Raw genomic sequence first — 26,748 nt, 5'->3', positions numbered from 1 at the left:
CACTGTATTATTTCCAGCACTTTTCTAACAATAGTTCAATATGTCTAAATAAGCATATATCTAAATACTAAATATCTAAATAAGCAGCACAATTATGACACAGATTTTTTGTGACCCAGTCTGTAATAACCATACTACAGTTTCAAAATCAAATTCTGAGATAATGAGCATCAAAGTCTGATTTAAGCCATTCATTTCATTATGATTTTAATCTTTAACGTGACCTTATTCAATCAATAAGTTTAATCCGCTTACCCGCTTCCTATCCCTACCGTGTCTATATATATAAATATATATTAATTTCTCCCTAGGGTTTTTTGTCCTTCTAGGAGTTTTTCCCACCGGGTTTTCTCCTAAGGGGTTTTTTTAGTCCCAGGGAGAGTCAGCCAACTTTGGCTTAACTTAGCACTTTACTGTATATGTTACATTATTAATACACTCGCTTGTACGGTAACGGTTTATCCTTAGCCGCTATATTCTACTTCTTATCCTATCTATTGATTTTCAGTGTTCTCCTCTACATCTAATCATGTAAAGCTGATTTGCAACAATTAACAATTGTGAAAAGCGCTATATAAACAAAATTGAAAATTGAATTGAATATTAAAGATATGAACAAAAATAAATTTGGCACACGATTTTTGATAAGACCCATTTACAATCACATTTATTTTGTTTGGCAGCCAGCAATCATTCGTGTGTCTCTTATTTAAAACAACGTTCTTAAAAAATCGAACACATTGTTTTCTATGAGTATACGCACACCGGCGCCGCCAAGTGGCGCCTGTCCGCGCCGCCCAGCTGTGACTTAGGAAGTTGCTCAAATCCCTGGCGTGCCACACAGCGCCACTCACATAGTTTAACATTAAATAACATCATATTTGTCCCAAATCATTAAGGATTCACTTTGGCTGCTAACGTATATTTAGCATTTTGAAGTAGACGCTATCTGACGAAGCTCGCGCTATTTAATGTGCACTTCCGGTTTACAATACCTCCGAGTTGTCCTGACTCGACGCGGCGCAACGCTGAGCTGCGTGGCCGGTGTGCGATTCCCCTTTACGCTTACGTTAGCGGTTTTCATATCATAAGTGCTGAGCGGTTAGTTGAAACACTGCGTTACAATTAACCCCCCTGGGTCAAAATACTTTCAAGCCCACCAAAATGTTGCTAAGAACGATGCTATGTTTTAGTCAACAAGACACTGATTAATATGACATAGCATTGGATTTGGTATATTACATATGCAACTTAGAAACCAGAAAAAAACATATGATACAAAAAAATTTACTTACATACATACAAGTACGTACATAAATACCTGAAAAACAAACCTTGTACCGCTCAACCTTCTGCAACAATATACACAGTTTGTGTTACAACTAACCCCGCATTAGTTTTTGCCCCACGCACCCCTACTAATATACACACCAAACGAAATGTTAAATCGTGAATCGGACCATAGGTTTTTAAAATTTCTTTAAATCTAAAAGAGTTAATATTAGTACCTCAAAGGGAAATATTGGTAGCAAATGTATATAATTCAGAATGTAGAAATTGCCTTGATTTAAGTTTATGGTAAAGAATGCAAATTCAGGCAGTATTTGATCATTTGTGCACTTTATAGTGAAAGTGTTACTGATCCAGGTAATAAACACAGATAATACGAGTAAACACAGATATCAGCAATGTCAACCCTCTCCAGCAGCAAAGTCATTAATCCCATACCCAGTCAGCACTCACACTGAGCCCACTGCTTCAACCCAGAGCAATGCAGACATGATAGCAATGTCATCATGCCATCTTTGAAAAATTCAAACCTCGTACTGATTTCCCCCGATGCATTATCCAGACTTGCAGCCGAATTGCAAATATGTTTTCTGTCATTTTTCGGACACGTTACAAATCATCAGTAGTTTTGTCATGACAGTTTTAGTGAAAAGTTAATCATATGGTTTTATATAAAGAACTTCATTCATTCATTCAGAAGTGTTGTTTTTCTTTAATGGATGCATATGGTTTCAATTATGGTTCATAATGTGCAAAGGCCTTACCTTTAATATGCTGTTGTGTACGTCTAAAAGAAATAAAGAGGTGATAAAGTGTCTATTAAAGAAAATAAATTGTACTTAAACATCACCAGAGACTTGAGAAAGAAGAAAAGTCCTAATAAGCATTGGGTCCGACTCCTATTTGATCACAGCAAGTCTCACATAATTACTCTTTATCATCAATGTCACGCTCAGCTGTCCTTTGAGAACACGATTCGAGGAGCATTTTAATTGCTTGACGTTTGCACTGCTTCTCAAGTATCATTGACATTTTGGGTATAGAAACTGTATTGAAAAAATATATATTTTTTTTTTTGAGAAGTGCCATACACATCATAACCATATCACTCTAATAGATTCAAAATGGTAAATAGTTTTTAGTGGTAAATCTCTCACAACAACAGAACATGCTACATTATACATTTCATTGCAAAATGAAAATGTTTAAAGGTAGCGTGAGACCCGGCACAATTAGTATACTGATGTAAAGGGCACATTATCTCCAGACCCATTTCTGTGCTTTGTGCAGGAGCTCATAACATCATCTCCCAGTGTGGCAGCTTCAGAAGAAAAAGAGATTAGTTTCCTTTAAGACCTTATTGAAAATGTTAATCTTCCAGTGTGCTCAGAATTTTATTGCTGCTTCATTTGTTTTCAGTGTGTGTCGAAACACTGAATAAACAAATCTGTCCACTGTCAGAATACAAAAGGTCTGATTAATTTCTGCGTGATTAATGAAGCTGTAAAATCATCTTTATTGTTCTCTTCAGAGCGTCAAGAATTGTAACAGAGGCCTTGTCCCTAGTTTATTAAAGCAAAATGTTTTGATGAATATTTTTTTGTCTTCATCCATCCATGCCCATGGCCCATGGCACATACATTAAGTTATACATTAAAAGGGCCCATATTATGCAAATTCCAACTTTACAAGGTGTTGGCAGTGTGTAAACATAACCACCCTACAATGACAAAAAATCCAACCACTCCTCCTCATTAGACATGCAGTTTTGATTCTCTTGTTAATGTGATGTCACACAAACAAAGCCCTGCCCACAGCCACTGACTGACTGGTTAATTTTACCCAAAAGCTTTTATAAATTAGTTTTTTAGCATGTTGTAGCACTAATGTGGCTAAATATACTATTGTCCAAAACTATTCATTTCAAATTATTCTTAACTGAAAGCAGTACTTGATTTGCATTTTAAAGGTACAGACATTCAATTCAATTCAATTTTATTTATATAGCGCTTTCACAATTGGCGATTGTTTCAAAGCAGCTTTACATTAATAGAAGCAGGGAAAAACACAGTAAAATCAACAGATGTCAACATGTCAACAGCTCTTTTTTTGCACCCGCCCAAATAGAGGCATTTTGGACATGCGATAACAAATGATCTGTGGGGTATTTGAGCTGAAACTTCACTTTCTAGGCACACCAGAGACTTTTATTACATCTTGTAAAAATTTTCTTATTTACTTGTGGTGACGTATATCGACTTGAAACGTTTTCTGAAATGAAAAAGGCAGGGTGGGATTAAAATTTGTCGATCGATAACTGATTGGATCGTTTGATGTTGGGTCTGTTGCTATTTGCCTGGACCCCACCCACCTGCCATACCGCCTGCCATTTTTGATTAAAGATTAAGACTTTTTTTAAATAATGAAGCTCACAGATAAGTCATTTGTAAAAAATACCACAATATTTCAATTTCATTGTGACAGTAAAGCGATAGTTCACCCCAAACTGAAAATTAGCACATATTTAACTAACCCTCAAGCCATATATGACTTTTTTGTATTGTCAGCTTTTTGCCTGACCTCAACTTTCTTATGAACACCTGTAGTCTGAAATACTGTATGTTTCCTTACAGAAAACATCACTTAACCTCCAAATACATTTATTAATTTCACACAAATTTTGATAATTATAGATAATTAATTATAGCATGTTAAAATTGACATTGTAGGTGTGAGCAAACATGTGCCGTTTTGGGTTTGTCCTTTAAACTGCAAAGAAGTTGATCTCTGCACAAAATGGCAGTGCTTTGGTTGGATAGTGCAAATTAAGGTGCGGTTATCCCCTTCTGACATCACAAGGGGAGCACAAGTTTTTAAACATGCTTGCATGTTTACCAAAACTAGATTACTGGGTTGATCTTTTTCACATTTTTTAAGGGCTCTAAATTATAGCACTTACACACAGAAAACGTTATGTCCTCTTTAATATAACTGTGACTGTGTTTGGCTTAAATAAGAAAGTCATATACACTCCTTAGATATCTTGGGGGTGAGTAAAATACAATTTTCAAAAATAATTATGTTACGCCAGTTTTGGAATAAACAGATAGATCATATTAAATGATAGCTATTAATGCACTTCCCGAATTTTCTTTGTCCCATTCACAGTATCATATTCAGTCTGATATCATCTCACAAATACTATTGTAACTAAGTGTTGGTGGATGTGGGTGTGTCTATGTAACATAATCTTATGTTTTTTGTTTGTGCATTTTGATACTTTAGCATCCTGCGGGGGCAGTAGCGACCATGTTGCTTGCCAGTCAGACATCTTCAGTACTTTACAGTGCAGATCTTCATAGTGTAGGTTAAAAAGAGATAATTTTACACGTCTTGGATGGTACAGTGTTTGATGAGGTGAATCCTAGCCTTGCAGAAAACAAACTGGGAAACGTCCAAGGGGACTAAACCGTGGTGAAAAACATATGGCTTTTGTCTTAATGGGATTTAATTGGGATGAAAATGCAAGCGCAGGGCAGATGTCTTCAATGAAACTCAAATACAGAGAACAAGATGAGCAGGTTGTTCAAAATAAGATTACACAGTATGCATAGTAAAACAAATTAGATTACTTAAAATTTAATCAACTGATGTTTTTATAATCCTGGTTTTTATCATAACTGTACGTCTATTGACATTTATTCTGAAATATCCGTGTACTCTATAAAATGCTGGGTTATTTTCAACCCAGCATTAGGTCAAAAGAGTTGTAATTTAATTTATGCTGGGTTGTTTCAACCCAAAATACTGGGTTGTTTTAACCCATTGTTGGGTCAAATCTAAACATTTTCTGGGTTCATTTCAACACAGCTGCTGGGCTTTTCTCTTGAAAATAACCCAGCATTTTGTTAGAGTATACTGCTAGGCAGTCACAACTTGAATCATCGGTGTGACCATTTTGAGATAAATTATTTACTGTGTACTGTACCACCAAAATAATCAACTCTTAGTTGCCTTTCTGGTGAGAGACTGTCATAATGGATTGATATCTCTATGGCAACCGCAGCCAGTTAGCGGGCTTAGGCATGATGTCATAGACAAATCAAGCATTCAGATATTTGAGGCAAAGCCCCAATAGAAATATCCTTTATGTACATCCAATCTGAAATCGCAACATTGAGTACTGTATGAACATTTCACAAACCACATTTTTTTCATCAGCTATTTGATCTCTGCGGTCACCTCAGTAGGGGAGCTTAAATGGCTAAATTCACTGTAATAATTGATAGACAAAAAGTCACTGGGGAAGCACAATTCAAAAAGGTAGCCTTTGTCCCTTAAAATTAATTAATTAGTACATTAAAATGGGAAACTAAATAGGATCTAACACCCATCTAAAACTATGACACAGGTTCCTCCTCTGTTCATGTAATGTTTTACAATGAAATTGAGGTTGTGTTACAGGACTCTTGTGTACTTTCTCCCATTGTAAAAGATGTTTTAGTAAAATTACTGTAAATGTTCAGTGAGTAGCACAGGTCTGTTTCTAGGGTAACTGTGGCCTTGGAGTGATTGTAGTGATCATGTGACTCACAACACAATTAGGCCCTTTTACCGGTTTCTGAGTAATGCCTTGTCTTGATTTTTTCTTTCTTTTTCCACTAAACACATAAGCATACTGTATGGTCTGTTCAGAATCTGAAGATCCTCAAGTTTTTTTATGGTTAATACTGTATGCATTTTCATTTCAATCAGAAATATTCATGCAATTTGCATCCACCTCTTAGTGTTTCTGTCAGATATATTGGTATAATATATAGTTTGGCTCTAATGCACAGCCAATTCATAGTCCACTTAATCGGATTCCAACATGCTCATACTGTAGAAAGATGATAATTTTTTTCTTTTTAAACCGCTAATTAAATTGTGCAAGTATGAGTCATTTTAATGCTGTTTTATTAGTATCTAATTTAAACAAAATCATAAAAATGCATTAAGTTGAATTCAGCTGTACAAGAATCAATTCAGCTCCACAATTCATCACGCATAGAAATTCATGAGTCTTGCCATTTATTGAGTAATAAAATATTTTAGTAAATAATTAACATAAATATTGCCTTTTTACTGGATAAACTATTATATTATATGTTTATATAACGAAAATGTATTTTTCTTTTCTAAGAAAAATGTAAAGTAATCATTATGTATCCATTTAGTGAAAAATAACATTCATTTGTATTACATTTTACCCTTTAGGGAATTCAGGCCACTCAGCAGCTTTGTAAAAACATCTCCGCTCTTAACTATTTGAATGGGAAAATATTAAGGGTGTCACGATTTCGATTTTAAATCGAAATCGATCGAAATTAAGTCACAGCTTCGAACTTCGAATAAAAAAATGGGATCGTCGATGCTGCCACGCCCCCATGTCACGTCCGGTCGGCTTGCCAAGCGAGGGAAAAAAACTCTCAGAGATGCCTTTAAAAACATCTGTCCAGCGGAACGCGATCATATTTTAAACACGAGGGATGCTACAACTCCTTGAAATGCATATCATAAACAGGATTACTAGTGATCTGACTTTGGACAGAGCGCAGCTCTCTGCACGTGCGCGAGAGTGAGGGAGGCGCAAATATGCAGCGGGTTATATTTAAACAAAATGGATAGTTTGCCTCAGCTCGCATGAAACACATAAAACTGAACAAATACATAAGGATTACTACTTTAGTTTATGTTTAGACTTCGGACAGATGCGCGAGCGCGTGCACGTGAGACAGAGAGAAGCGCAGCTGCTTATGATGCTGGATTTATTTCAGATGCTATGAGTCCAAGACACGAGCATTAAGTTCATGTGCATTAAATCCATGTGCGTGCAAGAAGGAATCCTCTTTCTACAAGCTCTCGCGTTAAGTGAAGCCCACAAACCCCCATGCGAGTTGTGCAATGTGCATGTTATGTTAAACTATAATAATAATAATAAATAATGGCATATAATTTTTGTCTTCAAAAAAAAAAAAAAAAATGTAAAAATCGAGAATCGGATCGAATCGTGACCTTAGAATCGAAAATGTAATCGAATCGAGGATTTGGAGAATCGTGACACCCCTAGAATATATATATATATATATATATATATATATCCAAATCACGTGCTTAAATCACAATTAAACTAAGGAAGATATGTAGCGCTCCAACCAAAGAAGTGTACTTAGTTATAAGTCCATGTACTTCAGGTGCGTGGAGCCAAACGAGCAATTGAGTAAAGAGAGTGGCTAACCGCACACTGATCCACTTGTGACAATAGACCAATTTAGAGTAGACGTCACAGTTACGTCACTGAAAGCTGCGCGCGCATGGCGGTTGCAGAAAAACAGTGGAAATGAATTAGACACGAGTGAAAAGAGCAAGATAACTCACTAAAAAATGTCCTGTTGTGCTGTTAAGTGTCAGAATAAGAATGCCAAAAAAGATGGCTTTCATTTTTATAGAATACCATCGTTATTGACATCATTTGAAGATAAACGTAGGTGTTTATGATTACAATAAGCCCTTAAACGGACAGAATGGAGCGAGGAAATCATCTGGAAATCTTTTAATAATTAGAATAGAAAATAAGTAGAGAAGATGTCCGGTGTTCTGTCGAAGTTTGTTCCCTCCATGTGTTTCTTATAGCGTTTTTATCACGTTACAATTATAATTTATTAAGGAAGAAATAATAGAAAACAGGAAAATTATGAAATATTTAATAAACGCTATTATATATAATACATGATAGTATTGCTTTTACATGTACTTTTAGCGATTCAGACTGTAAAAATAATTGATTTAGCAAAAAAGAACAATACATATACATTACATACATGCATATCAGTAGCCAAGCCATTTAAACTTTTTATCTATCTAAAAAATAAACGTAACGTGATTAAAACGCTATAAGAAACATTGCACTAAAGGGAAACATAGGGGAATCAGACTTCGACAGAACACCGGATCCATAAAAATCACGGTTTAATGCTAAAACACTTCACAACCCTACTGCGGAGCAGTCACTTTCTGCAACCAGTTTGGCTCCGCCCACAAAAAACGTCATCTCTGTTTGCAAACATGAAATTGGTCTATAAGTCTACAAAACTTTTTGTAGACTTTAGGGATGTTAACCGATGACCGTTTGACCGATGGTTGACCGTATCAACGTTAACCGGTCAAAGTTGTCGGTTGTCGGTTAAAAAAAGGGATCTGTAAATTAGGCTATTATAGACAGTGGACTAAACCCTACTACAGTTAGTCATCTCTTTCTTTCCAAGATCTTTTTGTGTGAAGTGAACAAATCCCTCACACTCAGTTTTTCATAACTGGTCTGTTTGTACTTTATAAACCAATAAAAAAACATTTGGCGCGAGGTCACTGCTTTTGGTTTCGCATGTTCACAAGGTTTGCGAAAAGTAAAAGCTACAGGCTATTTTTTGATAAATTCCTTTATTCGAATAGTAAATAAAATACAGTAATACAATAATTAAAATTAAAGTCTCTCCTGGTTGTGTTCCAAATTATTAACATTTATGTCTATTAGGCTAACAGTAAAGTGCAGAGTAAGTTTTGTTTCTGTAAATCCTCAGCCATGATTTTTACCACTTTATTAAGTTTTGCTTTGTAGAAAGCATTTCTTTGAAGTGAATTTCGTTTTGTATAAATTGTATCTTAATTTTAATAAATGTTTAATCAACCAAATGCATGTATTTATTAAATAAAAAGCAAATATAGCAGAGTATATAATTACCGGTCCGTGCATGAAGGCGCCGGCACTGCGCGTTCACTTGCATTGCATTGTTAATTAGAACGCACCTCATCATAAATAAATAAAACTCAGCGTAGGCCTATATGCCTCATACAAGCATTAAATATCTTTGCTGCATTTGTTCTAGAACAAAAACAGTGCGAGACCTGCTTTGGCCGGTGCTTTTACACATTCTGAAGGTGCCCGTTTAATCCATTGGTTTTATCGTGTTGTAGTCTATTAGGCAACATTCCGCATAAGATGGGTTTAGATTTGGAAATACATTACATCTATATTTCAGTGGTAACAGAAAAGGTGATGATGATCATCCTATGTCTTTAATATTACTACCCCAAACTAAAGCGCAGTCTCTGAGCTGTCATTTTATTAAATGAGCCGCGGCAATTTTCAAATGAGCTTCACAAACGCCTTTATTTTCAAGTTCAACGCGATCACCTAGTACCTAAACTATTTCGAAACTAAGCACGGCGCCGTTTGCGGGACTCATGTTTCGCGCTGTAGGGGATTTAAAAAGTATTGTGAGGTCTGTGTGTGTGTGAGCCGGAGGCAGAGCGCAGAGAGATGCGAGTTGCGAAATTGCAGGCGCGGCTCGAAATGGCTGTTTATTTTAAATAGCATAGCATATTTTAAACTAATAGGCCTATCAGTTAACCGGTTTCAACCGGCCAATGAGGCTCGGTGGCCGGTCAAGAAAATTTTTCGTTTTCGCCATCCCTAGTAGACTTATTGTCACAAGTGGATCAGTGTGCGGTTAGCCACTCTCTTTACTAAATCACAATTAAAAAAATATTTATGAACAACAATTAAACCCTTAAACTTTTGTTTAAGAAGCTTAAACTGTGCTAAAAACATCTTTCCAGGTTGCTACTATGCATTCATACAGGTTGTCAAGCTCTTTACAAGGGCCTGTACAGGGCCCCTCCCCCAGACACTTGTCAGTTTTTCGAATTGTTGATTGGTTCTTTTAACTGGAAGGCTGGACATCCGTCACCAGAGCAGCCATATTAAGGGTTGTTTTCCCCCTATTCATAGTAATAGCAGTGTCCAATCTTGAAGCTGTGTTGAAACTGCAATTTTAAACTGCATTGAAACTGTGAACTGTTGTCTAAGGGCCCAGTCACACCAAAAGCGTTTATGGCAGTTGCAGGCGCCTTTTTTGAATGATATTCTATGGGAAGGGAGCGTTTGCGCGCTGTTTATGCGCGCTGAGCGCCTTGCGGTTTTTGCCGCCGGCCGCAGCACGCGCCTTTGAAGGAACGCTGAGAGCGGAGAAGCGCCCGACGTCATTCGCGTCTTTCCATTGTCCAATCGAATGAGGGGAGAGGCGGGCCTTACGTTGTGGTGAGGGAAGTTTACAGTTGCTTTGAAGAACCGGACTCCACTCGCTCACTCTCTACTGCGTGTAGGGCTTTCAAAATGGCTGAACAAGTACATTCGAAATTCGTCCTTGAAAAATAATAAAATTCGAATTATATTCGAATTATAAAGACCTACTTTATCTTGGAGAAAATACTCCTAAAAGCCCACAAGAGGGCGCAGCACAAAGCCCCAATAATATAATCATGCACAGCATATTTTTTGTTAAAACGAATGTTATAAACACTACTAATGAAATAAAAATTAACCAGTATAGTTGTGCACCTGTAAATGTACAAAACGAATGCCATACATAGACAATGCATATTAATATAGGGCATTTTATATAAGTAGATAAATTAACGTGTTTCTAATAAAGTATGAAAACGAATTAATCTTTATTTAAGCCAAAATAAGTGGGAAAGATCATTAGTCATTTAAATTTTGTCAAGCTTAAACGCTATTCACAACAACTAATATTATATTTTGTGTGTTCCTTGGTTGAAAATATGTAGAAATATATGCGAGTAATAAAGTACAGAACAGAAATGTTTAACTTACGCGCAGAGTGAAGCCGTTAATAAAGCAGACTCTCCGTAATTAATAGAGGACGTGCTGAAACAGTCGAGTTGGCAGATGATCATCATGTTTATATTTCACGCAGATAATGTTGATGACAAACTTGCATATCAAATGTCCAGGTGAAAGTCAAGTTTCCAGTCAGTTAAAATAAAGCCACTGCGGCGTTATTCTCTCATATGCGGTGTGGACTCTGTAGATGCACATATGGTTTTAATGTTGCTAAACAAGCAGCTGTATTATGGCACTTTCGTGTTGATCAGTTATTTTAAACTTTAAAACTGCATTTAGAAGCAGACGACAATAACTCATCTCAGTTAGTTTCACTTTGCAGTTGAATTCCAGTTGATGCTCCAAAAACCAAAGCAGCATCACACAGCCCTTTTAATATGTATTCTGTCCGACTCGTAATCCCCACTGTCTTTTCTTGCTATTTTTCAAATGAATAACGCTGGCTTGCTCCGCATAGTTGGCTGAGCCGCTCTGTATAACAATCCGCGTCAGTTATGCATTATCACGTTGCGTGAGCTTCCTGACACAGGGAAAATTCGAATGCAAAGTTTTACGTTCGAATATGCATATTTTTTTTACATTCGGCGAATATTCGAAATTCGAATTAAAATTTGACAGCCCTAACTGCGTGTTTGTGCACCTCTCATCCTCAAACAAGGTCAGAGCAAGCGCCCTCTTTTTAATGTTTCTGCTAATATGACAGTTAACAGCAAAAGAGCGCTCACGCTTCAATATTTGATTGACAAGACAGCTGACTCGGTAGTTGCTTAGCAATAAAAAAAGTCGCGTCGCACTGCTCTTTTTAAAAAAAGGCAGTGCGTCGCGCCTTGTGTTTCGAAGCGTTTAAAGCGTGGTTGGTGTGATTAGCCCCTAATAAAGTCTAAAATCCTGGAATGTTTTCCTCAAAAAAATAATTAATTTCTTCTCAACTTAACAAATAAAGTCATAAACAACTTGGATGACATGGGGGTGAGTAAATTTGGAGTGGAGTAGTGGAGTAATGGAGTAATCCTTTACAGGTCACGTTCTTCCTGATCCTATTTTTCAAACTTTAGTTAGTGTGTAATGTTGCTGTTAGAGCATAAATAATACCTGCAAAATAATAAAGCTCAAAGTTCACTGCCAGGCAATATATTTTCTTTAATAGAAATCCCTTTTCAAAGCATACAGCGAACTGCTGGTTTGGACTGCAGCCCTCTACTTCCCGGTTGAAAGACGTCAATAGAAAAGTTTTTGACTAAACTCCGCCCACAGGAATATGTCAGTCACCAGCTAAGCTCAAACGGCTCTGCTAAGCTAAGCTGCTGTCGAATCACAACACACTAAACAAACTACACAAACAGAATTCATTACGTATTTCTGAAGGAGGGACTTTTTAGAACAAGGAAGACATCAGCCCATTTTTAGGACAGTTAAAACAGCGATATACAGATAAGTAATTTGTGTGAAAAATACCATGTTTTTATATTTGTTTACACGTAAACATGAACACATGTTATATTGCGCAATTACACACAATTAAAGTAAACACAATTAAAGCATCAAAAACACAGCAAGAACGGGACCTGTACAACTTTTGACACATATGAATAGCTCAAATCCTCTAAACGCCACAACCATCAAACATGAGATTATAATGACATTGACCAACTGCTCTCGGCACATATTAAAGTTCATCAAATACATCCGCTTCAAATTCGCTTAATCCTGGCCTTAGGTTGGCAGAAAGCATTAAACGGCACGTCGATTTTTCAGCAAATCCTTTACGTGCACAGATGAGGGATTGGATGAACATGGATGAGTCAAGGTGCAAGAGTTTTTTAGCTGGTTTAAAGAAGTTTACCGAATATACATTAAGATATAGACCACATTTTTTAGCCATTTAAATGAAATTTGTCAAGTGACATTTGTGAAGAAAAGGCATTTCAATTACTGACCGATAACCTTTTCATTGCCTTTAAAGTGAAATTACTAAAGCTAAACATAAGAGTCTGATAAAAAAAAGCTTATTTACAAGAAAACATGTCAGACGCACTTAAAGGGTCTGTATCTGAGCTTTTCATATAAAGCACATTTAAGCCATTTCACATACAGTATTTATAGGACAGCATCAATCACAGGCAGATGGATGACTAAGATTATTGTCAGATAAAGCGTAATTCATCTTAGCTGACATGCACCTGCAGCTGGGACGGGCATTAGTTAATCAGACATGTTCCTGTCCACTCTTCATGATCTCACTTCAGCTTGCCTACAAATTAACATTTTCTTTTGCATGCAGGTCACAATTATCCAAAGTTGATTCACTCCGTACTGCACCGGTGACTAGCATTTATATTCACAGATTGTACAGTTGGGAATTTTATGTTTGTTCTCCATACCACCTAGAACAGATGTGATCGCAGTTGTGCCTGGTAACTGTTGCGGTTGTGCTGAAACTGCTCTGCATGCTGTGTTGACTGCGGTTATAGGTGCACTCAGAGCTCGTGTTGAACGCGAGCGGGCGGCCATTTTATCTCCGCTCCTGCCGTGTGCAGGCTGTTCTGCTGGGAAGCTTTAAATTTGGACGGTCGATTTTGGATAGAGTAAGCATCGGAGGGAGGGAGCTCTGGGGGATCTGAGAGGGCCAGAGCATTGTACTTTGTTACTTAAGACTCAAGGTCTTTTCTGAAGCTGATGTTTACAAATCAAAGCATGATGCTGAAGAAAGTCTCATCTGGGAGTCACAAACCTCAAGAGATGGCAAACAAACTAGGTCAAAGACAGAAAGTAACAAGAGAGACAGTTAATTAAGTATTGTAGAGTCTAACAAGCATTACGTCGTGACAAACAATCACAATGTGCATAGAGCGCTTCAACTGGTGTTATGACAGCTGAAAAGTGGTGAACCGTAATTTTTAAATCATTTTAACCGACAGTCTGTCTTTGCAATGGATCTGTTTGAAATGATTTCTCCAAAGTGGATGTCGTCTCACAAATAATTTGTTGTTTTGGTTCCACAGAAGTAATGCCAGTACCAGACCGGCCTTCTGACACAGAAAACATCAGCATGTTGAGCCCGGTACTGAACGCCTCCAATGGAGATGGGTCCGAAACAGAGACAACCTCTGCCATCCTGGCCTCTGTAAAAGAACAGGTGGGTACATCAATCCAGAACATTCAAGCTTTTCTATATATTGTAGCTTTTCAAACAAATTAAAAAAATACTGTTTTAATACAGTAGGAGGTTATGTTTCATCTCACACTCCTGACTTAACCTTATAAGGCATGACATGCAACATGACTTTAATTATAAACTCTTTAAATCTTTACGTACTGTAAATAGTCATTACAGCGAGTCATATAAGTCTTCAGATGGCATGCATGGATCTTGCAGCCGTCATTTGCGTTATCTTCGTGTTGCCGGGTCCATTTAGCGCCTCAGTTCACAGATACAAATGGCGCTGAATGGATTCGGATGGTGAGCCTCAGTGTTGTGGTTTTGTGGATGAGGGAGAGGATTGGATGTTAGTTTTGGGTCTGTGTGGTGTAAGAAGGGTGCAATATTTCACACGCCCTGTTGCAATCGTGTATCCATGCTACCTGGTCACCTCGCCAGAGGGGATCTGCTATACGACTGGTCACCTGTTCGACAGTTTCCAAAATCATAGTGGAACTCTGTGATTAACTGGACTGGTCTGAAAGCAATGATGACGGATGAACGTAATTTCTCATGACCTGCTGCCGTAAAAATGTAGTTCGTAAAAACATAATTATTTCATGTGTCAAAATTTGACATGTGATAATGTGTTTTCACTTATACTTTGTGCATATATATGGATCTTATGGATATGGCTGGAAGCAGTTTTTTTTTAGTCAGTGCAAGCCATGTGTAAATAGAAATGGATCGTGACAAGGCCCTCACTTCCTGCTTATGTTCAGCGTGCACCCCTCGCTTTAACCACGGGACAGAAAAAAGTGACATGCTTTCAGGGTTGGAAATCAACATGGGTGTGTTAAACTAGGCCACTGCTATGGGCTTCTGTGAGTTTGTCTAATAGCTCTACTATCAGAGCGAGAAAAACTGTCTGCCATCTTTGTCGATGCATTTCACTGGAGGGTTTTTGGTGGACAGCACAGACTTTCTGTGCAGTGTTTTTCCCTGGAAGCAGTTAAAGACCTCAGGATGGATATATGGGTCATATTTTGTTATTTAAAACTGGTATATATAAAAATTTTGGACTTTGGTACCTTGTGCAATAGTATTCTTAACTCACTGTGACTTTGGGTTAAATAGGGCACAAAAATCACTCTAAATGGTGGTCAAAATGTATACAGTAGACACAAAAGTGCATCTCATTGCTTATTTGCATTTATTATGACAAATCACTAGTCTTTCTGTGTCCTCCACTAGATGGCGATCTTCCATTTTTGAGGCATTTACTACTAGTTTATTACAGGGGTCACAAGGCAAAAAATGTATAGAATAAATGGACCTGTGTGTATCAAAGACTTAAACCTGCACAGATTATGATGACAAAGGCAGATCTCTAACATACAGCACTGAAAGCCTCTCTCACCTCTGCTATTAAAACAATGCTTCAAAGTCTGGCTGAATGTCCGGGTCTCTTGTATGTGCTTTGTGTGCAGTTTTCAAGGTTGCATGAGCCACAGTCTCTAGTGACTCTTTCTCTTTAAATTTTTTTTGCATCACTTGTGCTAAATAGAATCACATGGGAGTCAGTCAGCAAGGGACAACACATTACACACTGAATATAGCAATATACAACATTCACACTGTGGGCCCTATCTTGCACCCAGCGCAATTGACTTTGTCAGTGACGCATGTATCATTCGTATTTTGCGCCGGCGCACAGCGGGGTTTTCCCTCCACAGATGCACGTCAGCAAACTAGGGAATGAACTTGCGCTCCCTGGGCGGTTCAGCGCAAAAAGGAGGCGTGTTGCGGCGCAAACCATCTCTTATGCTATTTTGCAGTTTCAAAAAACAATTGCGCTACTAACCAAAAAAAACTAGTCTAAAGTCAGTGGCGCGTTGCGCGTGGTTCATTATGCTATTTTAAGGGCGGATGCTTGACCATAATGTATAGCGTGCACAACGCGCATACACTTTGCTTATCTAATCTACACAGATGCAACAGTTATTTTTGCAAATCATAAATTGTTACACTTAAAAATATTAATACACGAGATAAGGGGAATCATAGTGGTGAGCATTGTGGTGATATTTTTTATTTATTCTCATGCAAATAACGATTAAAATATTTTCATAACTTTGTTGTGTGGCTGTATTACGTTTATTTTATGTAAATAATAGTTAAAATGTTTTCATAAGAAACCTTAATGTATATGAACTTGATTTGTAAGAGTACTTTGGGGTTGGACCTTGCTTGCGTTTCTTGGGTCCGATTTCAAAGCCCCCAAACCCTTTCAGCGGTGAGGGTGGACGCAGCGATGTCCTCTGCTGGCATCAAGTCCTGAGGCAGATCCACCTCCCGTTACACGCCGTGCCCGATTTATGCTGGCAAGCGTGGGATTCCCCCGTACAAGAACGTGGGTCTCCTCGGCTGTAAACCGCTCCTGGCGTGCGCCTGGTAAATCCGTCTTAATAATAGCAACCCGCCATGGAACTTGCGCCCTTGCGTTTAAAGGGAATGTTGGCTAGCGTTCTGATTGGTTTATTTGACGTTACGCCCAAACCACACCTATGAATAATGAACCTACTTCAGACCAACCTCTTATTGATTTGCGCCCGGCGCAAGAGTTATTTCTCACGCCGGGAAAATAGCAACAGCGCCCAAGATCCGCCCACAAACTCACTTGCGCGTTGCGCTTCGCACTTGCGTTTCAGATCGTTAAAATAGAGCCCTGTATGTTTAACCCTAGAGATATGCTACATCAGCAGCACGCGACTGTATATTAAAATATGTATAATTTATCCTTGAATCAGTTTTGGCATCTAGAGTCCTTAAACAGACAATGTGGATCTTCTTTGTTATATTTGCTCTTAAAATCTGTACAGCTCAGCTTATTTTTTTCTAAATAACTTTTTGGGTGTTAAAGAAATGTGTGTTAGTGCTTCTTCATAAACACATTACATTGCAAACTAGCTATTGTTAAGAAAGCCATTGAGTAGATCATCTGCATTGTTATATGAATGTAATGGAATGAAAATTCTCTTATAGTTTACTAATAGGGTTTTTCCGATTCCGATACCAGAATAGGAAATGGGGCCGATACCACAAAAAATTCTGGCATCAGAATCGATGAGTACTTGAACACATGTATCGATCCGATACCATTTTATCTTAATAAACCTAGTATTGCCCGTTACAGCTAATGCTAAAGCTAACACTGCAAAGCGAAACTCATCTCTTCTTCGCTGCTCTGAATGCAAACACCAGGAAGTTACCACACGCGTGACGCAACCACACTGTAAAAAAAACTTTGCTGCCTTAAAATTTTTTGTTAAATCAACTCATATTTACAAGTCTTGTCAACAGAAATTATTGTCACAACTTGTAAAATATAGTTGAGAAAAGTCAACTTACATTTCTAAGTTATAACAACTCACCTGTAGTTATAACAACTCATCTCTAGTCAAGATAAATAATAGTAAGTTGAAATGACTTGTAAATCTGAGTTGATACAACAAAAAATTTTAAGGCAGCAAAGTATTTTTACAGTGCACTGTTTACTTAAAGCGCCGAAGAAATGAAAGCGCGCAGCCGTATGTCCGCTGTTTGTTAGTATTTCAGACTAATAAAACGTCGACATGTCTCATATGCCATGCTGCATTTTCGATGGGTTGCACAAGTCTTAATAACTTTAAATTGAGTAACTTATTATAGCATTTGAAGACGCTTCACCCCGAAAAACATGAAGGTTACACTCAAGTCTCTTATTTCACTACATTGTGGCTACACTAGTGTTTTTAAAGGAACTTTATTTTGCTTTTGTATTTAAAAACTGAAATGCCTTTTGTTTAACAAAATTCTTTCTGGACTTCAAATTTAATTACTAACCTTAATTACTTTATTAACACCATTTATGACAAACAGGTAAGTAGTCAGTGGCAGCCAGTGACTTCTCTTCCGAGGGGCGTGAGTACAAATTATGTGTTCGGAGTGTCATGTGTGTTGCTCGTCATGTCAAAATATATATTAGTTGCGTCATATGAACCATCATGCTTGATGTCAAAATACATGCCTGCTGCACCCGCGTCAAAAGGGTTTATGATAAAAAGACGCTCACGTTCACAAAATACTCGCAGGACACTAACTCTACTGTATACTAAACTCTGATTACACATGAGAAAATCTGACTTTCTCCATGTTTAAGTGCTTAGCAGCTATCATTGGGTTCGCAGTGCTTCTATCAACCTAGAAAATGTAAAAAAAAGGTCTTAACTTATTTTTGGTAAATCATTCTCCTCAAGCATATAAAAAATTGCATATAACGCACCGAACACATTTTGACATGACGGGCTAAATACATGTTGTGACGAGCTTTGCATCGTGCACCCTCGAAAAAGAAATCACCGGCCGCCACTGGGCATAGTGTTAATTGGGAGTACTTTATGTGAGAAGGCAACCCCCCACAATAATAAAAACTAGCCCAATATTTATGCAGTGATTAATGAAAACATATAATGCACATTTGTTATCAGGCTCTTATGATTAGGTTCAGTAATTTCAATTTAAATGGCAATTAAAAGGTTATTAGTCAGTAATTAAAATGCCTTATTTTCACAAATGTCACTTTAGTCATTTCATTTAACTAATGTATTTAAAGGTATAGCGGAAGATTTTCCAGAATTATTTAAAAGAACCGCCCCTCGATATTTTTAAAAAAATGCTCCCAAGAGGGAACGCCTGTTAACCCCCAGGGGTCCAAAAACGCGGGGACGCGTTTTGACGTGTTTTCTCCTTATCATAGCAGAATCAACTTAAAATACTCCATCATTAATAATCAAACACTTACGTGTTTGACATCATTTGAAACTCTGAAGGGTCCTCTTTAATAAGTTCACATTCACAATAACAAGAGATCTTTGTGTTTTTGTCAAATAAAGAAAATAAACAGGGTGCGCATTCAGACATTTCTGTCTCCGCCAGCTGTCTCTTAAAACACGTGACAAAAATCAGTTGAAACTCCGCGAATACTCGTCACACAAACATAATACACATATCCAAAGAAAGCCTGAAATGTCTACTTTTAAACAAGCTAATTATAATCAAAAACAAATATTTCCTGTTTATATAATCTGCATTGAAGTAAAGAGAGTACAGTTTTTCCTGGCTGAGCTCATTATCTCTAATGCGGCCACGCCCTCAGGCTGTTGACATGGTAATGAAGAGACAGCAGTTCCAACAATAATAAACAAAGCGTGAAGTTTTATCAGATTTAAAGACTTTACCGCATGTTTGGATTATAAACTTTATACACACACGTGAGGAATATCTTCATTTATGTTTGGACATTGAGGAAGAGAAGCGTTTATCTTTAACGTTACCTAAGAAGAGGAACGATGGAAGACGCATTGGAGAAGGATATAACTTATTCCTGAAGAAACTGTAAGTCATTTGTCTTCATTTATATTTGCTATCATGTAATATGTTATGGCTTGTGCAGTTCAGCCTACATAAGCAACATTAGCAGACTGCACGCTTCGGATTTAAAAACGTTCGCATTGTTTACAAACGAGGGCGCGTGATTTCACGTAATGGCGGATTTCATTGATACATGCTGTAAGTTACAGTGTTAGACAGAGTTATTCACTTTCGTATCCTTCATGGCAACTTTGAGTAATGCAGCTGCACTGCTGTATCTTTTAAGTGTGTGCTGTAATATGATTCCAAGTTTACATGCTTGTTTACAAACGAGTAAGTTACGCGCGTGATCACGTAATGGCGGATTTCATTGTTACATGCTGTGTACAGTGTTAGACGCAGTTATTCACTTTCGTATCCTTCATGGCAACTTTGAGTAATACTGCACTGGGGGATCTGCTGTAATATGATATTGTTTACATGCAACGCATTCCATACATTGCGCTTTACACGCGACACTGTTTTATTATGAGCTCCGCGTTGTTTACACGGAGACGCGAGCTCGCGCACATCCATTTGCGATGTGTTTTTGAAGTTCATACTCGCTTACAGAAACGCGTTTAAAACAGAAGCTAGACGATAAGGGGATGGGCATCTGAAAACAGTCATCTGAAAACAGCTTTTTATATAACTAATCATTGCAGATGTTTATTTGAGATACTAATTTAGTTTATAATAGTTTATCTGAATGTAGTGCTATCATTTACCCATCAGTTATGTATGTAAGGGTATTTCTGTGGACAATTTGTGATGACAGCTGTTCATAACTCTCTTAGAGGTCTGCATCCCTCTCATCAGTACAAAACTATGAAGTGGAAAAACATATTCACACTCATTGGACATAAAGTTATATGGTAACATGAGCCACATGAAGTTTACAGCTCTGTTGTTTATCAGTTTCTTATACAAGTTCAGTGTTTTAATAGGGTTTGTTTCCAAATAAATTGAAAATGTCCTACTGACCTTCATTTCTATTTTGATTATATTGTTAACTTCTTAATAAACCTCAAACAAACATGTCCATTTGTCCTCACATTCTTTACTGTAGTTCCCTCCTGCCTCATTATTATGCAGCTCATTATGCGAGCCTTTGTTTGCTAGCTGTCAATCAATCCTTCTCGCATACGGCCACTCTAAACAAAAAGTGTCTTACAATTTCTAAAATAATATATTGGTTTATGTGAATGAGTAGGCAGGATGATTTTCACATCATTTTAAAGAAAAAACTCTAGACTACTAGATTATGTTTAGGAAAGTCTTGTTAAACCATGTTTAGTATGGGTTTTGTGAACTTATATCAGTGACTTAAAAATTTTACTTTTTTAAAAACCACGCATAAACCTTTTTCTCTCAAAAATACAAACATGTACATACATGTAGCTCATATAATATTTTAGCCCAGTTTGTGCTGAACACAGTGGTATGAGACACTTGCCATTATTATGTTTTAAAGCAACTGAAAAAAGACCAAATGTAAGAGCATGTCAGAACCTCTGAGAGTGTCCCAAAATGGTTGGACCCCAGAGGGTTAAACGCGTGCACGAGACAGAGAGAGCGCATGCAGGAGCTCAATTCTTCTCTTGCTCTGTTTACAAGTTTCTATCGGCATGTTTACCCTGTCTGTGCGGTTCGTGACTTGTGCCAGGGCTAGCATCGCTAATCATAGCTTACATCAACTTTTACTAGCAGTGATTTTAAATGGATTTCTCCAAATAGCATGACAAAATGTACCTTTCCAGTAGAAACTTCGCGTGGGAAGCCCAACCGGTCCCTTTAGCTCACGCCAGCGTGTGAAATAGTCTCCCATAAACATTCTGGTCTTGTTTCTTTATTTATAGTCCTTTCTCTTCTTGTCATACAATTCGTAGACACTTTTTATCTTGCGACCCTCAGACATTTTGATAAAAACACAGTGAGAACGCGACCTTCAATGAATGGTTGAAACCGTAGCACAACACACATACACGTGAAAGTGCGCATGTGCAGAAAGCGAACGTAGAGACGAACACATACGACGGTTATACGTGAACATATAATCAGAATGATTGACATCTGGGATGACCAATAACAGTGGTGATCCACCCGGAAAACGAAAATCTTCTGCTGTACCTTTAACTAATTTAACCATCTTTTCTGCAAAACCCCCTACATGAATGCAAGCTATTTTTTGGCAAAAACCTCCACTTCTATCTGCTTCTTTTGGTAAGACACAGTAAACACTTTTAAAGAAGCCTAAAAACATGATGAAATTCATCAAATGATTTCAAAATGTTAAAATGAACTGAACCGCACATTACGGGGAGCTGTGATGCATGTGGCTGCCATATTCATACATTGCCGAGAGCGTTCGGTTAATATCATTATCTCATTTTTTACGAAGGTGACGTCTGAGCTCTTCTTATGTACAGTTGAAACCTCAACCCTCATGTTTAAACTAAATCTACACTCTTGATTATTAATATACAGGCTTTTTCTGTGGAGCTTCAACATTTTGGGACTGAAATATATATATAAAGTAATGTTTTTGTAAAACTAACTTTGTGTTCGGTGAAGAAAGACATTCATATATCATCAAGGTGATGTCATGAAGGTGAGATCATTTTCATTTTTGTGTGAACTATTCATTAAATTATAAGCATGGGGAAAATGCCAAACGAATACTTGCCATAGATACCTTTCTTAATAAGTGTTGGCTAAGCGAAGGTCAAATATTCTTTTCCCATTTAATTCCAACTCTGCTGTTTAACTTTAAGGGAAATATCAGCTCATTATATCTCTGTCTGATAGGGCAGATAGGATTGCTTTAGCCGGAAGTTAAGTAGTTCAGAATTCCTTTGGTCACAGAATAATTAATGTCACATATTAAATCAACCGAAGCTGTCCTTTTAATTATGCGTCGCTTTCCTAAATTCATAGGTTGAGGCTTTTTACCATCACCATGTTCAAATGAGCACATTACCAGCAATAAAGACAGTTTAAGTTTATTGAAGTTTATCCAGAGGTATTTAAAACGGCCTCATTTTTGCAACAAAGGATATGTTTAATAATTTCCTTTCCCAGAATTCGCCACACTTTCACACAAAAATATTCCTAACAGACCCAAACTGACAGGGCTGGTTCATTTGCGTCAGTTCTGTCTGAACACAATGTCATGGTTTCTGTGATATTCTGCTGGTGTGGTCAGGAGGATGTGTGGCTACAGTATAGACTCATTAAGCTGAATGAAATTAGGTTAAATCCTTAAAGGAAGCCCCAGTGCATTTTACTATGAAAAAACTTAAATGTCAGTCTTTGTCCACAGGGTGCAATTACGCATTTAGGCCAGAAGATCACATTCTGCTCTTAAAGCAACTAAATCAATTTCTTCGTCCCTTGGCTATTTATTTTCTAACTGGTCTTTGTAGTTGTTATGTAAGATAACGAGAAGATAATATATGTTTCTCATCCTCCATTTTCACATAATAAGCATTTAACAGGTAAAATCGATGACTACTAATAACATACGTACGGTTAAGCTCATTCTTTATGAAAAAATATTTTTTTTTGCTCAAGGTGATGCGTCTCTTTTCCTCAGCTACAGCCAGAGATTTTCTCTTTCTGCAGGGAGTGCTACATTTAACCGACTTTTGTGACAAGTGGGAAGTGGAGGCTCATGCTCCCTGCTCAGGGAGTCTGTCCATTGCAGCCTACTGAGGCAGAACAGCCTGTTAGGATCCCTAGAGAAAGCACAGTGCTTAGCATGGCCCAGTGGAATGGTGCTTTTTGCCGCCCGGACCCGCAATAAACACCTCTTTCTGTGCCATTCAAAGAGCTCCCCCCCTTCTCCTCTTCAGAGCGGGACACAGATGGCGTCAGAAAGGGGAAGAGTTTAGGAGGAGACGGAAGAGTGACTGGGGGGCAGTGGTATTTGGCTGACTGGCTGGTGGGAGGGACCTTTTGTGATGCAATGTTGCATAAATAATGCCAGAGGGGTTCGAAATTCTCTGTTGCCATGACGACCTTTGTGCCTGACTGCACTCCACTTGTTTTCTGCTGGAAGGCAGTCACTAGCAGTCTAGTAGTTTCTCTAATGACTTTACTCTCGATGAACGGAGATGAACGCAGTGTAGTGGGATGTTGATGGGCCAGGAAAAACACAGCTTGTTCTCTGCAGAGGCAGATTCTGGAGTATGGTACATCTGCCGGTAAGAGGGCTCGTGTTTTTAATTTTTTTCCAAAGCAACAGGTGTTTAATTGTTGGTAGGATGGAAGTACTACTGTTGTTTTGGATGAATAGATCGTTTTGAGTGAATCAGGTTGTTGGTCTCTGTTTGGAGGTGAAAATCAAAGTAGTTTTGTTAAGGTTTAAGGTTGGGATTGTTTGTGTACGGCAAGTGCAGTTTTTTTGAATGAGCATGGTCACACTTTGGTTTCATGGGAATCTTTAGTATTGTACTTGAAAAAAAAAAGAGTATTTTACAGCGATGCTTTGATTCGTAAAATAAACATTTATTTTTTTACATTTCTTTGTAGTCCTAACTCGTTAAAAAAACATTTTTTGCACTACTATGTTCTTTGTATGAGGTTTTTTATGGAAGCATGCAGACAAAAATGTATTTTCTGTGTGGCATTGTTTAGCTTTTTTATTTTTAAGTGCGTGGCTGCCTACAGTTATATCCGATTCCTCAATGTACTGAAAATCCTCTGTTATACAACGTAAATTGAGACTCTATATTGTGCGTAATCATTTTTGAAAAGTGTTTGAAAGCCGCAGTTAGCACCTCTTAGTTTCGCCGCCTGCCCGTCGCCGTGCTCTATAGTGCTGCTCACTCTGAATGGACATTTTTGTATCCTTCTGGGTTTCTGCCCAAAATAGCAGGTGATGCGTTGTGGAGCGCTCTTGGGTTTAACTCCTCCAGGGACAGTTTTGACCTTGTGGCTCAGTGAACTCATCTCAGCAATCTCACAATGAAAATGGGGACGTTGCATTGAGTGTCGCAGCCCAGGGCATAGACACGTAGTGCAGTGTGTGTGTGACTGGATTTTCACAGTGATTACTTTAAAGAGGAGCGCTGGGATTTTATTTCTGATTCAGCATCGACAAGTTTGTCATTAAATGTTAAGCGGCGCATATCTAATGAAGTACAGAGCAGGAAGGTTGCGTAGCACTGAAACGGTCCAGTGACTATCAAAGTTCAAAATACTGTCTGTGATGTCTGCACAATCTAAATAAAATAAAAATGTAGGGTTGATTTTTCCATTTTAGTAGCTCTAATCTCTTGACTAAGTTTTAACTGTAACTTTTTATATGCGGTGCTCTTAACTCTTTCCCCACCAGTGTTTTTAAAAAAGTTGCCAGCCAGCGCCAGCATTTTTTATGATTTTCCCAAAAGTTGAATGCCTTCCAGAAAATGTTCTTCTTAAATATATAAACATACAATATATCAAATGTTTTCTTATTCTTCATTTATTTCTTTACGCCATTCCAGCATCTATGGCTATATTCATGGCTAGAACCAGTTAATCCATACACTAGTTTTATTCAGACAAGTTGATCCATACACAGGTTGGGGGAGGGACAATTTGGCATCTCCAATTTGCCTAATTTGCATGTTTCTTGGCCTGTGGGAGGAAACCGGACTACGCACGCTGACACTGGGAGAACATGCAAACTCCACACAGAAAGGCCACCTGACCTAGCCAGGACTCAAACCAGGGACCTTCTTGCTGTGAGGCAACAGTGCTATCCACTGAGTCAGGTTTCCTCCAAAATACCAAATTGTAAGCAAAAAGCTGAGATAGTTGCATTTTTGTGAAGGACTTTTGATCAGAATCAGATTCAGAGTGATCCTCAAAACCTACACGAGTTTGAACTGTTTGCTAAGGGAATACTTTCAGGTTTTATAATTTGTGTAAGCCCACCACCTGGTGGATAATAGCATAAAAACGGATTGCCGGAAAAACTCGTCATTAGCAGGGAAGCGTTTTTTCTCTTAATTGACAAGTTAAGTTCTCAATGGCGAGGAAAGAGATAATTCAGGGATTATTCAGCTATAAATGAAAATTACCAAATTACATTTACTCACCCTCAAGCCATCTGACACACATGTCCATCATCTTTCAGATGAACACAATTTGAGTTATTTTACAAAATGTCCTTGCTCTTCCACACTTTAACTTCAGAAAATAGGGTCCGTCACAATAGTAATTCACACGGCCCCAGAGGGTTAATAAAGGACTTTTGAGGGTAATGTATGCGATTTTGTAAGAAAAATATATAAATATATATATTTAAAACTTATAATAACTAGCTTCCAATAGTTTCGGCACAGGACATAGCGTATGATGCGGAGTGACGTGGTAAAGAACGTGGAGACACAGAGGAGATGCCAGTCATGATTAAGAAGTGTAAACCAAGGATTTTAAAGAAAATTGTTGCACTTTTCGATATAAGAAAAGGGGATATTGCGGTATCCCTATCTGTAGCTAAAACAACTCAATTAAATTTTATTTATATAGCGGTTTTCACAATTGGTAATTGTTTCAAAGCAGCTTTACATTAATAGAAGCAGTGAAAAGCACAGAAAATCAACAGATAGCATAACATAAAACAGATAGCATAAGCAGCTAAACTTGCTGCGACTATCAACATTATAAGCAAGCCTATTACTAATGTAACGTAAGGAAGAGGGTGCTAAGTTAAGCCAATGAAGGCTGCCTCCCCGGGTTGAAAAACCCCATAGGAGAAAAAAAACAGACTTTTTAGTCCTAGGAGGAAAAAACCCTTGGGATATATACACATGTAATGCAAGTGTCACACAGTGATGTGGTTTAAATCAGCTTGGTTCCAGACAAGCTAACTATTGCGGCATAAGTATGTTACCCACAGTTGAGGATTTAGCAATTGGGGGCCCAAGGCAAAGGTATCTATGGTATCTATGGGTCCCCATCCGATCTTTGAAAGAAAATGAAACATGCCGACCCGTTTGACTCACAAAGCATGGTTATGACGATTCTTTTCTTACCCGACCTTACGCATCGTACGCTTCCTTAATCCACAATGATCCCTCTCTGAAGATATTCATTATAGTTTATAGTTTTAAATATGTATATTTTTCTTACAAAA

At 37.8% G+C, this 26,748-nt stretch overlaps 1 protein-coding gene across 5 annotated transcripts in view; it reads left to right on the top strand.

The window, feature by feature from the left end:
• ctnnd2b (catenin (cadherin-associated protein), delta 2b) overlaps positions 1-26,748 on the top strand; it is a 116,910-nt gene that overhangs the window by 11,196 nt on the left and 78,966 nt on the right. For 4 of the 5 annotated variants that reach the window (XM_065276463.1, XM_065276462.1, XM_065276461.1 and 1 more), the window contains exon 2: positions 14,035-14,168. In XM_065276463.1, coding sequence (XP_065132535.1) covers positions 14,040-14,168 — 129 coding nt within the window. In that variant the 5' untranslated portion in view covers positions 14,035-14,039. Of the gene's footprint in view, positions 1-14,034; positions 14,169-23,690; positions 23,828-26,748 lie in introns of those variants that run through there. The other variant, XM_065276465.1, reaches the window with a different exon arrangement.

The sequence above is a fragment of the Paramisgurnus dabryanus genome, chromosome 6 (genome assembly GCF_030506205.2).
Source record: "Paramisgurnus dabryanus chromosome 6, PD_genome_1.1, whole genome shotgun sequence".
Taxonomy (NCBI): domain Eukaryota; kingdom Metazoa; phylum Chordata; class Actinopteri; order Cypriniformes; family Cobitidae; genus Paramisgurnus; species Paramisgurnus dabryanus.
Note: the sequence above shows the minus strand (reverse complement) of the source record. Positions and strands in the feature narration are given on the sequence as shown.